At 44.3% G+C, this 15,897-nt stretch overlaps 1 protein-coding gene across 6 annotated transcripts in view; it reads right to left on the bottom strand.

The window, feature by feature from the left end:
- Positions 1-15,571, bottom strand: part of gdpd5a (glycerophosphodiester phosphodiesterase domain containing 5a) — a 29,772-nt gene extending 14,201 nt beyond the window's left edge. For 3 of the 6 annotated variants that reach the window (XM_042708548.1, XM_042708549.1, XM_042708550.1), the window contains exons 1-3: positions 14,945-15,569; positions 4,418-4,592; positions 535-638 (exon numbers count right to left, since the gene is read on the bottom strand). In XM_042708548.1, the coding sequence (XP_042564482.1) occupies positions 535-638; positions 4,418-4,534 (221 nt within the window). In that variant the 5' untranslated portion in view covers positions 4,535-4,592; positions 14,945-15,569. Of the gene's footprint in view, positions 1-534; positions 639-4,417; positions 4,593-14,944 lie in introns of all 6 variants that reach the window. The other 3 variants (XM_042708547.1, XM_031572395.2, XM_031572394.2) reach the window with 3 other exon arrangements.
- Positions 15,572-15,897: the final 326 nt, after the last annotated feature.

Genomic DNA, 15,897 nt, shown 5'->3' with positions numbered 1-15,897 from the left:
ACTGCTGCATCCACAGTGATGACGCCAAGGTTTGTGATGAAGTCCTAAAATTATGCTTTTCCAATTTTTTGAGTGTGTTGTATAGCCTTTTGTGCATGTAAACAGTCTACAGTTACAAAGCCCAAAGTACACACAGAGGGAGTAACTCTATCCCACATCATTGGAATTCCAGGCCTTTTCATTTGTTACAAGATGACGGAATCTCGTCACACAATTCTTACTGCCTGCCTGGCTGACCAATCACAGCACATTGGGCTCATAGGGTGGGGGACTTAAAGACACATGAGCTCTATCAGAGCGTTTCAGAATAGAGGGTGAATAGAGATGTACAGTATGAAAAAAATGTGTGTTTCTGGAACACTGAAAAATGTAAATCTATTGTAGTCGACCCCCAAAAATAAAAATGATGAACATTGAAGATGGGCATAATAGGTCCTCTTTAAATGTATATTATATATAGATGCAGCACAGAGTGCAGAAAAGCTGTCTTGGGGAATCTGAGCAGTCAGATGAGGTGCTGGGACTCCATCTTACCAGTTGAACTCGTTGTAGTCATTGTGGGCCTCCCACCAGAAGTAAGCCCACACCAGGAGCAGGAAGAATGAGCAGCTCAAGAGGAAGAACCACGTGCCTTCCCACTGCAAGAAAAAACAGGTTCAGCAGATGCTTTAGGTAGCGGTGTAAACACACGTAATAGATGTGTTTATATGTGTTACATATGTTTCATTTCTGGTGTGTTTCTTATCATTTGTGTACTAGATATACGCCAAAAGTATTCTTCTTATTTCAAATTTTGGGGAGGTTTAAGTGAAGTGAACCCAGGGTGAGGTCATTGTTGTTGCTGGGCAACAAGCTTCATGATCTGTTTGCTTTATTTCATATTTCTTGAATAGCTATGTATGGCCTTTGTATATCTCTGCCTTCCAAACACCAATGTAAAGCACATTCAAATGATTTTGTGAATAACACGTGCTAAGCTAATAAGCCTTACTTGTGTTGCTTTGCCTTAAAAGGCTTTGCCGAAACCTTATCTTCTTCTTGTTGTTCTCTCCCTCTTCTCCCCCTATCTCTCCATATTCCCTTCTTTTTCTGGCTTTTAGACATACACATACATGTGCCTGGCCTTGCCATATAAGGCCCAGTGCTCAGGACTGACACCTTGGAGAGGTAAGAGCTACACAGGCTTCAGGGAGTTTAGACTGACAACAGGACTGACAACTCTCCTGGATCTCTTTAACCAGTTCAGCTCTATTAATAGAGAAGCCAATCTAACAGGGAGGGTGCAGACATCATGCCTGATGAGGGTTTAAAAATAAGGCCGAGACATTTTTCAGTGACAAAGACGAAATATCAAACTTTAATGAGCTCTATTTGGAGTTTCATAAAGATTTCATTTTGTGAGAAAATTAATCATTTTTACCCAGTGTCTCATTCCGCTGTTGGCGGTAGGACAGATTTAGAACATGGCGCTGGACAGGAGTCAGCATTACGCTCGTTTGCTTTACGTAAGATGAATAGGAGTACCTTCTCCCACTAAACACCTACAACACAACCAGGAGTCAGAGGGAGGCAAGCCTGTGTGTGTGTGTGTGTGTGTGTGTGTGTGTGTGTGTGTGTGTGTGTGTGTGTGTGTGTGTGTGTGTAATGCTGCTACAGAGGACTTCAGGTGTTACCAAATATAACCTTGCGTTATGTTAGCCTGACAATCCCCAAGCATAATGCATTCTGACTCTGACCAACACCTACAAATCAGTTGGCCATATTGTGAACTGCTGCATAATGTATTGTTCGTTTAACTGCCAAAAGATGTGACTAGATGTTGCCAGATTGGGTTAACAGCTCTCATGATCCCCCAACACCCCAAAGAAAAGTGCTAATCCTAGAAGTAGTTTGTGTTTTTGACCTAGATATGGACAGATAAATTAATCCAGTATCAGCCCATGCTTGCTAATATCAGTGAGCTAGATTATGGAACTTGGTGATGTTGATATTTGGCAACCTCAGCTATGTTCATAAACTAATAATTAGTGTGTTGTTATGATTGGCAGGCCTACCTAAGAAAAACTCTAGACAGCTGGCAGAATTCTGCTCCAGAGGAGCATATGAGTAGATACAAAGGATCAGCTGATATAATTAATCGCAGCCCACTTGTCGCACCAACACATGAACCAGGAATTGACTACAAATTTACACTGAACCGATGTGGGCCTACTTCCTCTGTCAACCAGCGTCCTACCAGCCTGCAGGCCCTGGGGCTTAAATTCCCCTTAGCCCCAATGTTAATCCAGCCCTGTGTGTGTGTGTGTGTGTGTGTGTGTGTGTGTGTGTGTGTGTTTGTGTGTGTGTGGTGTGTCTGTGTGTGTGTGTGTGTGTGTGTGTGTGTTTGTGTGTGTGTGTGTGTGGTGTGTGTGTGTGTGTGTGTGTGTGTGTGTGTGTGTGTGTGTGTGTGTGTGTGTGTGTGTGTTGAGTAGGAGGAGCTGACCAGCATAAGAAGGATCATATTTAACTGGCTCCCAGGTCGCCTGGGGCAAGGGGAGAGAGTAAGTGGGGGTGGTCACGTGACTAAAGTTCAACCTCTAGGGACAAGACGGAGAGACACTGAAGTAAACATCACCAGGGTTCTGTTTATGTTTCAAGTTTGGCCACACACACACACACACACACACCTCTGAAGATGAGAAGCAGCATTGCTAAAAATATAAGCTTCCCTGAGCAGCTGAAGGTGCTGTGCGGGTCAAATAACTTTAGACCACACTACAGTTCTAGAGTTTGCACGTTTCCAAAACACACAGACTGAATGCATTTTATGTGCTACGAAAACTTACTTCCCAATGGCCTCAGCTGATAGAACTCTTATCTACAGGTTATAGAGTACATGATAAAGGGATGACTCTCATGAAGAGAAATGTGCCTGAGTGAAGAAGTAAAATGTGTGGACTACAGACAGAATCAGTAAGGCGTAGAAGTGTCTTCATTGAGAGTAAGAAGGCCCAGTGTGTTTATAAATACACGGGTAAATACACGGATCAGTGTTAGCCTAATACCTTTAAGTATTACTGCAAACACACTCACTGTGCAAACAAGGCTAACTGATGCTAGCTGTTATAAAATATCAACACTTCCACAGGACAGCACCACTGTGCAATGACTGATTGGGTTAAGATTAAACAGTAAGTGAAAATGGAGTCAACAAATGAGTATGTTTAAATTGAGTCAACAATGTCTCAGTGCTTAGGTAGTTAACATGGGTGTAAATATGCCAATACCTCTAGAATTGCCCCAATTGCCCTGATAGTTTTTAGGCAGTACAACCAGTGTTGACAGCTTATGGTGTCACAAATATCTGAACTGAAATGTATTAAATTATCTTTTTTCAAAAATACATTTTCAATGCATGCTGCACTCAATATGACAGTGCAGATTGTACCTTTCTTTTGGGCAATCACAGAATGACATTTTGGACCACAGATACAGCACCAGTGGGTAATGCATATTGTCTTTAACCCCTCTGTAAGCATAGAGGTTAATTAAGTTCCAGCAGCACAGTCGCATGCCTTTGTGATCGTGCTGAGTTTCCTACACCTACCACAGGTATGCGGACATTACTACCCAGGGCTCACAAAGACAATGTGTTTGCATACACAAATTGTTCACATTCAAAATGTAACTTTTACCCAGAGGAACAAGCTTGGCGCTCTGTACAAATAAAAAACAAGTGAAAACGTTCTACATTGCATGCAAACTAAACTCAAACCTCCGATTCCTCATGAATCAGTGTAATTTCCTCATATATAAAGCCTTCCTAATATAGCCAAGATATGCTGTGCCTGTGCTTATGGGAGCACTCCTTTAAAAAGACCTCCGTGTTCCTCTGTAGTGGCAGTGGTTAAGAGCAGTGAACTGCTCGGCTTAAATCTCTTGGACCTGTTGCCCGCGGTAAAGGGCAGGTAAGGATGTTCTCCGAGCGCAACACCTACTTATCGATACAGGATTTCAAGGAAAGAGCATTAGCTTTGATTTCCTGCCCGGGAGTGAGTCTATTTGGGCAAACAGATATGATTGCCATGCTTAGTCAGTGTACAGTGTACAGTGGCTGTACCTGCATGAATTACAAAGCTTTGTGTATGCCTTGAAATGAAAACCTAAAGGTCTTCCCTATTTCTGGAACGGTTAATTGCCCAAAACCAGGATTATTTGATAGGCATTTTAGACATGAACTACCAATCCCTGCAAACAAAACATGGTTGTCCACACAGTGACCTTGATAGTACACTGCAACATAGAAAGCCCATCTCAGCACAAGGCAAGCAAATACTGATGCTCATACAGATATCGATGCCGAAATAACATGCATTCTTTTTGATGTGTAAAGTTTTGTGCATTAGTCGGTAACGGGTTGAGGCCCGGGGGTCGGTACCTTGGTGGTGTCATCGTGGGAGCGCTGGTAGCGTTTCCAGCGGCAACCGTAGATCCCAGTGAGACAGGACAAGCACAGCTGCCTCTCATAGACCTGCAAGGGCTGGTGCTTCACCATCCTGCCTCAGTCCCAGACGCGCACCACTGCGTTTGCATCCCACAACCAACAACGACGCCTGCAAACAGAGAGATAGAGATAGAGACAGATAGAGAGAGAGAGAGAGAGAGGGAGAGGGAGACAGAAAGAGAGAGAGAAAGAGGAGAGAGAGAGACAGACATGTCAATGAGAGTGATTCTTCAGTTCTCAAAACTTGATAGGTTGATTGTTGTTTACATTTATTTTCTGTTTCCAGCTGGCAAAGAGGGCAGACTATCCCTCAAAGCTGTGAAAGACAAATATAAATGGCCTTTCTGAGCGAAGTAGCACGAGCATGCATTTGTCACTGCGTGGACGCGCTGATGACGAAACAACAGATGGTCAGCCATTTTTAGCTGTTTTGTTGGGGGGAGATAATGTCAGTAATTAAACAGGAATCACAGGCCTAGCCACTTCACACAAGCCCGAACTCAAGGGCAGAAGCCCCATAGACGTGTTAATGAACATGTTCAACGTCTCACCCTACACTGCAATCAGCAACACAGCGAATGGCTGCTTCCCACGCTCCTTTTTCACAGTTAACAAAAACAGAGATAAAACTTCTACATGTTGTATAGCAATGAAGCCCTTTCAAGGGTAAATGGTAAATGGACTGCATTTCTACTCATAGAGCACTCAAAGTGCCTCAGACATCTATCCATCCACACAGCGATGGTGGAGGCTAACTCCAAGGTGCTGACCTGCACATTCAGGAGCGGTTGGGGGTTCAGGGACACTTTGACACTTAGTGAGGACTAGCAACCTTCCAATTGCTAAATTACTCCTCTACCTCCTAAACCACTATCGCAGTAGCATTAGTAGTAGTAGTAGTAGCATTAGTAGTAGTAGTAGTAGTAGTAGTAGTAGTAGCAGTAGCATTAGTAGTAGCAGCAGCAGCAGCAGCAGTAGTAGTAGTAGTAGTAGTAGCATTAGTAGTAGTAGTAGTAGTAAACTTCTTCATGTAGTATAGCAGTGAAGCCCTTTCAAGAGTAGTAAACTCTCATTGTGTTGCTGAGGTTAGTTATACTTTTCGCTCAAATTTCCCAATAACTCTGATGTTTGCTATTCCACCAGTACTGATTGTAAACATCCTGATCTTGATGTAATGTTGTGGTCATCCATGCGATTTGAATACAGATTAAGTGCAGCCAGTGAAACTACTTGTTTGTATTTCACCCACACCACGCAAGCTTGACCTGTGTCCAATATCATCAAAACTTGCCCACATTTTCCACAGAAAAACATTCTGTTGTTGACATTGAGGCTAAACAAAGTATCTGACTGACGACAAACTCAATGTGTGAAGCAACATAAAACCTCAAGATCAGCGAGTTTATTTCTGAGGAACATATTTGTGTACATTTCATATCTTTACAACACAAAGTTGCTTCAGAACAGGTTGGCAGGTGAAACACATGAATACACTGTTCACAGCCTTTCTCCTAAATATTCCTGTGGGATCAATAAAGTGTCTTTCTATCCATCTATTTATCTATGAAACTCCAAGGGGTGAGTTTTCCACCAGTTCCTGCAGTTCAACTGGTAGTGCAAGGTGTAAACAAGGTGTCACAGCCAGAAAACATACACACTGATTAAATGTAAGCATTACTGGTATACATGGCTAAATCATCCTCTGAGTAAATATAAAGAAGCCATAACTATTTCCCCATGTATTTTGTATACTTCTAAACATGGTAAATGGAGTACAGTTATATCTACTCATTAGAGCACTCAAAGTGCTTTGCAGGTTAATGCCTTAACCATCTACCCATCCACACACCGTTGCCTCAACCATCTACCCATCCACACACCGTTGCCTCAACCATCTACCCATCCACACACCGTTGCCTCAACCATCTACCCATCCACACACCGTTGCCTCAACCATCTACCCATCCACACACCGTTGCCTTAACCATCTACCCATCCACACACCGACGGCGGAGGCTACCATGCACCACAGTTCGACACACACAGAGGAGTCGGGATTGAACTAGCAGCCTTCCGATTGCTGAGCGCTTCCTCTACCTCCTGAGACACAGTCGCTCCACTGCACGGCACACTCATCCACGGCACAACACTGCTGGCATACAGAGACATCAATCAGCATTAAGACCGGTATTAAAAACAAGACCCTAAAAAGAAACACAGCTTGACATCTCTATCACACAGGGGTACGTTCACTGTAATAATGTCGGTCGTCTTGGGAACAGACAAAAATGCCTTGGCTTGACAGCAGATATTTTTCCTCTAAAGACTCCCCATATTTTGTGCGCGCTCTTCACAACTACAGAATTCATTTAGTCACTATGTAGCAATTCCTGTGGTCGCACGTCAATGATTCAAGGCTATCACATCTGTATGCATTTTGGAAACTGTTCATTAACAGTGTAACTAATTTATAGAGTTTGCCATGAAGACTCCAATAATTCTAAACATGGTGTTTAGGTTTTATGTTATTGCCATGCAGAACTGGCAGATGCCAATTGCCTATACGGCAATTATGTTCTTATCTTTGTCTTTATTCGTTCATTTTGCTTTTAATTCTGTAAAGAACAGTGAATTGCCTGTGTGTATGAAATATGCTGTATAAATACACCTGCCCTGCTGTGCCTATAGCACATGCATGCAACCAGGATACTGTAGGTTAGCGTGCGCATCTGAAGAGAAACCACAGCAGGAGCAATGGCAACTAATCCTGTTAAACTATATTTCTATTTACAAGCCTGTGGTGCTGGATCTCCTCACAAGATTTGGAACCTAGCAACACTGAATTAATTACTGATTGCCAATATCGCTTGCTATGGAGAGCTGTGACTAATTTCTTACACTAATTGAAATGGTGCGTACCAAAAACGAATGCAGGAAGTGAAAGTAAGAATAAATATAATATTAAAATAATTTACAATTTACTATTAGAGAAATGGCTACTCTGCTGGATCCTACTGTCTGTGTCTCTCCAAGGCCTCGAGGCGTTTCCCAGTTGCAGTGTCTCTTAGTGTTTTATGAAAGACTTGAGAGGTATACCTTACTAAAGCTGTCCTGAACCATCTCTTTAGAGTTCCACTGAGAGAAGCCTTCAACGTACACCTTAAGAGGCTGACTCCATGTTTCTGGATGATTGATTATTGTTATTAACGTAGGTTTCAGCAAGCGTGTGTATGCTGAGCATGAGTCAGATTGTAGCGCTGGTGATCATTATTATCAGAGTGTTTTACAAAATTGTAAAAATTCCCAAATAAGCATTGTTGTAGTCTAGAAGATATTCATAGATATGCGTTTACAAGGGATTACAAACTAACAGCTGATTCATTTCATAGAGATGTTTATCTTTTTATTCAACGAAGCGCACAATGTAATGCAACATGTCTTGGTCCTCCATGGCGGTCAGTGCATACATCCAGACACTCTAAAATGTGTTACGGTATGAGTAAGAGTGGTCCAGACCAAGCTTGCAAAAGGATCTCTCAGAGAAGGTACATTTCAGTTAAGGACGTTCTGGGAAACACCTTGAAAAGTTAAGGTATATCTTACGCATGGCGTAGCATTAAGAAGGCTCTGGAAAACGAACCCCAGAAATGTAAACACATCACGCACTCTGAGCAACAAAATCATTTCCGTGTAAAACCACAAGTACATTCACCACCAACCACACTCGAAAACACGCATGGATGCATACAGCCATGCATCCACAGACCTGCTGCAGTGCATACAGCCATGCATCCACAGACCTGCTGCAGTGCATACAGCCATGCATCCACAGACCTGCAGCAGTGCATACACCCATGCATCCACAGACCTGCAGCAGTGCATACACCCATGCATCCACAGACCGCACCCACAGACCTGCAGCAGTGCATACACCCATGCATCCACAGACCTGCAGCAGTGCATACAGCCATGCACCCACATACCGCACCCACAGACCTGCAGCAGTGCATACAGCCATGCATCCACACAACTGCAGCAGTGCATACAGACATGCACCCACAGACCGCACCCACAGACCTGCAGCAGTGCATACACCCATGCATCCACAGACCTGCAGCAGTGCATACAGCCATGCATCCACAGACCTGCAGCAGTGCATACACCCATGCATCCACAGACCTGCAGCAGTGCATACAGCCATGCATCCACAGACCTGCAGCAGTGCATACATCCATGCATCCACAGACCGCACCCACAGACCTGCAGCAGTGCATACACCCATGCATCCACAGACCTGCAGCAGTGCATACACCCATGCATCCACAGACCGCACCCACCGACCTGCAGCAGTGCATACACCCATGCATCCACAGACCTGCAGCAGTGCATACACCCATGCATCCACAGACCTGCAGCAGTGCATACAGCCATGCACCCACATACCGCACCCACAGACCTGCAGCAGTGCATACAGCCATGCATCCACACAACTGCAGCAGTGCATACAGCCATGCATCCACAGGCCTGCAGCAGTCCGTAAGGGCACAGGGAGTACAGAGGGCTGAGCCTTGGTCCTGGTCCGGCTCGTGTCAGGCTCTGATCCAGTCCCTGCTGGGGTCCTGCTGGTGCTCCAGTGGGCCAAGATCACAATATTAGGCAAGCGGCTGCCCATCCACTCACATGGTCATTACACAAGCACACTCAGTGACCAATCATGTCACAGCACCACCAGGAGAGCACTGGTGAGGACAACTGATGATAATGACTACATGACCTATGTCCATGAACTATATCCACGATCTATATCCACGATCTATATCCATCTCCTTCGCTCTCTCTCTCTCTTTTCCCTGGCGACTACATGACCTATGTCCATCTCCTTCGCTCTCTCTCTCTCTCTTTTCCCTGGCGACTACATGACCTATGTCCATCCCCATCGCTCTTTCTCTCTCTTTTCCCTGGTGACTACATGACCTATGTCCATCTCCTTCGCTCTCTCTCTCTCTTTCCCTGGCGACTACATGACCTATGTCCATCTCCTTCGCTCTCTCTCTCTCTCTCTCTTTCCCTGGTGACTACATGACCTATGTCCATCTCCTTCGCTCTCTCTCTCTCTCTTTTCCCTGGTGACTACATGACCTGTCCATCTCCTTCGCTCTCTCTCTCTCTTTCCCTGGTGACTACATGACCTATGTCCATCTCCTTCGCTCTCTCTCTCTCTTTTCCCTGGCGACTACATGACCTATGTCCATCCCCATCGCTCTCTCTCTCTCTTTTCCCTGGTTCCTCTCAGCAGAGTTGCCCACGATGCAGTGTTCAAGCACACCCAACCACAGGCTCCATGAATCATGAGCCCAACCAGGAGTCGTACACATGATCAATTGTTTTGGTGTCTTGGATGTCTTTGAACCTTGTACCGACCACTTTTATCAGTCTGTCAAACTCTACTCTGAGCTTCAACAAATACAATAGGTTTCATGTCTGAAAAACAAAAGGTCTTTTCTCAAGTTGATGAAGCTGCTCCATGGGTTTAGCATATTCAACATGTTGGCTTATCCTCCACATGACCCTTCCGCTAGGATTCACACAGAAAAGGTATAGGAGTGCTTTCACTTCAACTCATTGAGAGAGAAGAAAAAAAGCCTAAACAATAGAGACAGTGACCTCAATCAAAGGGCTTCACATTACTAAAACAACAACAATACCAGACACACTATTTATAGATCTTAATGCATTTGGGATGTGACATTGTAATCACACTGGCCCTAAGCTAAACAACACATTTGGCCCTCTGGGCTGTTATCTCTGTGTAACATGGCTTCCTGCGTGGGTCTCACACCTTGAGGACAAATGCTCCTGTTTGAGAGAGATAACACTCACTCCTGTCTGGCCATCTGGTTGTCCCACGACCCCCAGTCAACAACCCAAGGAAGGGTGTCAGTTGGCCGGTTTTGTTAGTTAGATGGCAGTCATATTTGCATGGGGACCATGCATGGCGCAATATAAGCAAAATGATTCAAATCATGTCATAAAATGCCCACCTTTTAAAGTTTGATTTGTGATTTGTGCGGTGTCTCCAAACAAACCCCCTCATCAGGATCTTAATGCTGGAGAGATCAGTTTAATGAGCCCTTGCTCAGTAGAGCCAGTAAGCAGTGGGTTGCCATCAGCCATCAAGGCACGACAGAGCTGCAGGATCACTGACTGTGTGCTCCGTCTCCTGCTGTGCTGAGAAGAGCTAGACTTTAGTTATCAACTCTCTCACCCCTCTCCCTCTCTCTATGCATCATCACCAGCGGCATGATCATCATCATCATTGTCATCACCATCATCATCATTGACGTCATCATCATCATCATCATCATCATCATGAGTGTCACCATCATCATCACCATTGCACAACACCAAGAGATTCACTGGTATGTAGAGAGAACATGTGACTACCTGGGAGTGTTACTTAAAGCCACTGTGCGTGAAGTTCCTCGTACCTCACTTAGCCACCCCATCTCTTTAATGTGCCATGCATATGCAAGATAATTCCAAGCTTGCTTCTTTGGAAGTCTCCAGAGTGGTTAAGATAGCTGGACCATAATTTTACTTACTGATCACAAACCCAGGTGAGTCCCAAAGTGTTTTCTGGTTTTTCAGAACAGCTATAGTGATAACGATAAGCCAGCTAGCTGAAGTATTCTAAAAAACATCAAAACTTACAGTGGCTTTAATCTGCACAGCTTTGCCCTGCTTCCACGCATACTGGTGAAACATGTCTAACTGTACAATACTGAACGTCTGTTTGGATAAAAGCGTCTAATCTAAGCAGTGAAGTGCGATTCAGAAAGAATGTCACAATTACACCAGGAAGAGTCTGCAAGAGAGTTTCTCCACACTGACACCTTCTATAAGATAGATGATTCCATTTATTTCATCTGGCAAAGGTGATCGAATTGGGCAAGATTTCATTGGTTAGCCCACAGGAGTTATATAGTTGCTCTACAATGCAGATTACGTTAATATTTACGTCATCAAACTTTTTGTTATTTTTTCAGGCCTGTGTTTGTTTTTAAGCAACCTGATTTCATGATCCTATTTCTCATAAATGTATGCGTCTAATTGGGTGCTTAGCAACAGCATTTCAGCTGGCCTTGTTATGGGAACAGAGAACCTGAGAGCCAGATGTTCCCTGAATAGAGGAGCATTCAATCACTGCCATTTTACCTTCACACACACACACACACACACACACACATATAAACACACACACACACACACACACACACACATATAAACACACACACAGACACACACACACACACAAGCACGCACGCACACACACACACACACACACACAAAAGACATGCAATTGTCCTCAGTGCTCGTGTCAAACATGTCACAGTAACCCTGTGAAATAATGGCAGTTACACACACGCACGCACGCACGCACGCACGCACGCACGCACGCACGCACGCACGCACGCACGCACGCACGCACGCACGCACGCACGCACGCACACACACACACACACACACACACACACACACACTGTGCTCTGCTCTCCTGAGCCCTGTTGCAAACTGCTTCTCTGGGCCTCTGAAACTGTAAGGTCCTCAAAACACTCTTCCAAAACAGCCAGGGTCAGGGTCAGGGAATCATCATTACACACAAAAACTGTCTTCTGTCGTTTCAATCTATCAATCGATCTATCGTTCAGAACTTACATCCCCTACGTATAACACAGTCCTTCATGAGTAAGGGACCTGAAACAGACCAAGGGTATGTGCATGCAACTGTAGCCTTGAGTGTCACAGTGGACAGACGTCTGCCATACTCTGGCTCCAGAGCGAAACGCCGCAGTTGTTCAGGAATTATGGCAACTGTCCCTGCATTACAGATAAGCCTTCTGATTAATATGATTCACTTTCTGTTGCCCGTCTCCTCTCCTCTTTATAGTTATGAAGGTTATTTTGATCTTGGTCTTGATCTTGAACCCCGCCTTTTTAATAGTTAATTGCACATTGGCAATATGCTTGACATATTCTTAACCAGTCTCTTGCCCCTGTGTGTCAAATCCACAGTGGGATGAGTCAGATAGAGATTTGTTTATCTGAAACAACTCCAAATGTGCTACACTGCATCCACGTGGTTATAGCTGAATTCAAAATAAAAGACCTTTTCCTCATTCATGACCTAGAGCGGCACCCAAATCTTACTGATTAACAGCACAAAAAAAAACCAAGTCTAAAACACACGTCTACGTCGGGCATTTCTAAACTAATCCTGGCATAAACTGGGCTGAGATGTGGTCGGGCAGAACCAGGCATAAACTGGGCTGAGATGTGGTCGGGCAGAACCAGGCATAAACTGGGCTGAGATGTGGTCGGGCAGAACCAGGCATAAACTGGGCTGAGATGTGGTCTGGCAGAACCAGGGTAGATTCCTGAGCCCCAGGGAGAGATCTCAAAGCCCTGGTTCTGGTGGAGCTCTGCCAGCTGGTCGGGCCAACTGGGCCTCATAACAGGGTCTGCATGGAGAAGGTGGGGTTTACCCTGCCTTTCATAACACTGCCATTCATATCACTGTTCGTTTTACAAATGGAGATGGGGGTCACCACGAACTCAACAAACTGCCCCCGACCTTGATTAGACCACTGGAGCCATCAGATCACCCAATAACCACCTTCACCTGGGAACAGACACTCTGAAGAAACAGACAGGCACACTACCTTCACGTTTGGAAAACTCTGGAACAATCAACACGTTCACAAGCTACCCCAAAATAGGAATGTGACAATGTGCTACATAGTCATCTTCTTAACTTAATTTAAATAAAGCTCTGCAACAAATGACCCCCCCTTCTAAATCACTTAACATTTGGACTACAGCTCTTGTACACAGACCAAAATGGGTATGAATGACTCTGGCAATAACAAGTGCTGATAATGACACCCACTGAAACCTGAAGACAAACTGACGTCACCCCTTTATCTCGTCGTTTCTAAACCGAGGTGCTGAAACATGGTGCCCACCTGACAGTACAGAGAGAGCGTTTACTCTCAGCTCTTTCATTAAGTTACAGTGAGATATCAGAGTTACGTTACAGTGAGATATCAGAGTTACGTTACAGTGAGATATCAGAGTTCCATTACAGTGAGATATCAGAGTTACGTTACAGTGAGATATCAGAGTTCCATTACAGTGAGATCTCAGAGTTCCATTACAGTGAGATATCAGAGTTACGTTACAGTGAGATATCAGAGTTACGTTACAGTGAGATATCAGAGTTCCATTACAGTGAGATATCAGAGTTACGTTACAGTGAGATATCAGAGTTACGTTACAGTGAGATATCAGAGGACCCATGCCTACTGAGGCTGCTCCTGCCATATCTTACTTATATCTCTCAGAAATGACAAAAGCATCATTACACAGATGAAATTACTATCAAGTTCCTACACAAGTGGTTTAGACCACTTCAGTGGGCTTCTCACCACAGCTATGTTATCAAGATTATAATCTTGTACAAAGTCATATTTCTATTTAAGCCATTCTTGTTTAGACTGTTTCACCCTGTTTAGTCTGTTTATGAGGCTTAGCAAAACAAACCCTGACTAAACCAGTTGTCTTTGAGAGACAGGAAAACAAGCCACAGACTCAGAGGAGCTTTGGTCTGGACCTCATGAAAGAGAAACACATCCTTCTATTGGAGCGCCCAGACGTTTGACCGCTGACCAGCGCGCGCGCGTGTGTGTGTGTGTGTGCGTGTTTGTTGTCCCCCTCCACAGGATGCTTCCTATGACAGTGTCGCACTCTGAGACAGCTCTGCATAGACCCTGGAGACTGGGGACAGCTCTCCCCAAAGTCAGGGGTCTGGCGTACTTCCTTTACTGTACGTGATGTGTGAGCTTAGTGAGTTGTACTGTGCTGTAAACACTCTAAGTAGCTGTCATTTCGGTCACTGTTTTATTTGAAGTGACTCGCTCTAAAATGTGTGGATATTTAAGTGTAGTAGGAAAACCAGGAGTGTTTTCAGAAGCCATGGTATATTGTGCAACACACTGTTATGGTTCAATGGCGCTTCACTGACATTTTCAAATGTAACACCCCACACAGCACAGTGTGAAAGGCTGGACACAAGCAAACTCTGCCAAGTGTTCGATGAATATTCCCAGATCTGCTGACTAGAGATCTTCTAAGCCTCAGAAAGCTGGTCAGAAACCCAGGTCACACAGGGCTCTGCTGAGCCTCCACATGCCAACTGGCGTCTTCTGACCAGATACCTCTCAGAGATTTCACACAGACCCCGTCTGCCATGGTCAGGACAAATACGAATCTTTGTATGAGAGTGTGTGTGTGTGTGTGTTTTTGTGTTTGTGTGTGATCGGTGCGCGATCTGAGGCATAACAATGTGACACTGCAAGGTAATGGACGTTAATCCCCAAACATGGGTAGACTGTAAACACTCACCTACACACCTGCTTAATCCTCTTCACACAAGGTTACCAAAACGAGTGAAACAAACTGACAGATTTCCGCAAGTTTTAAGGAGAGTCCTCCTATGAAGTTACACTAAACCGACGTTTTGTAGGTCGAATAATTACTCAATGTTTAACTGTCAGACAGAAGCTCGTAACGACTTGGACCATCAAAACGAATCCCTCATTTTCAGATTGCTCGAACATGCAACGTTTAGCCGTAATGTCAAGTCAGCTGTCAGTGTTTGTATCCTCCTTACGGTCACTTCTGGGTAGTTTTCCCGTGTTTCCAAAAAGTGTCCGGCTGCAGGACTGTGATTCATCAGGGGCACAACTCCCGGAACGAGAGACTAATCCCATCTGAAAACGTGTGGGCGGAGGCGGGGCAGTCGCGAGAGCCCGGTCACCACCAGAGGGACACTAGTCAAATCAGTCCCTCGTGCATTTTGCGATCTTGCATTTTCACAAAATCATTGCAAGTCTAACCTAAATATTAAAGATTTTGGTGGCATCACAATTTTTAGGAATTCCCGCAGGAAATACAAAAAAGGAAAAAGAAAAGAAAACCCTCAAAATCACTGCAATTTTGGCAACAAATTCAGTCAATCCCAACAAACCCTGGCAAGATTGTAGAGGGATTGTCAAATACTCTGAAACAGTCCGGACACCCGTGCGGAAGGCTCTGGTCATAATGCTGACATCATGTAGACTACTTACAAGTTCAGGCACTGTGTACACGAGTTCCATTCAATTCATGCGCATTTTTTTTCTATTTCTTACAGCATTCCAATGTTTAAATGTCATTGGCATTTCAAATCCATAATTTCCCTAGACCATAGCTCATAAAGTGTTATAGACCACACATAGTTGAGCATGGAAATTAACATATTTATTTACAATGATTTGGCGTATACATTATCCATTTGGAATCACTGAGAATTGAAA

Source organism: Clupea harengus, chromosome 8, assembly GCF_900700415.2.
Source record: "Clupea harengus chromosome 8, Ch_v2.0.2, whole genome shotgun sequence".
Taxonomy (NCBI): Eukaryota; Metazoa; Chordata; class Actinopteri; order Clupeiformes; family Clupeidae; genus Clupea; species Clupea harengus.
Note: the sequence above shows the minus strand (reverse complement) of the source record. Positions and strands in the feature narration are given on the sequence as shown.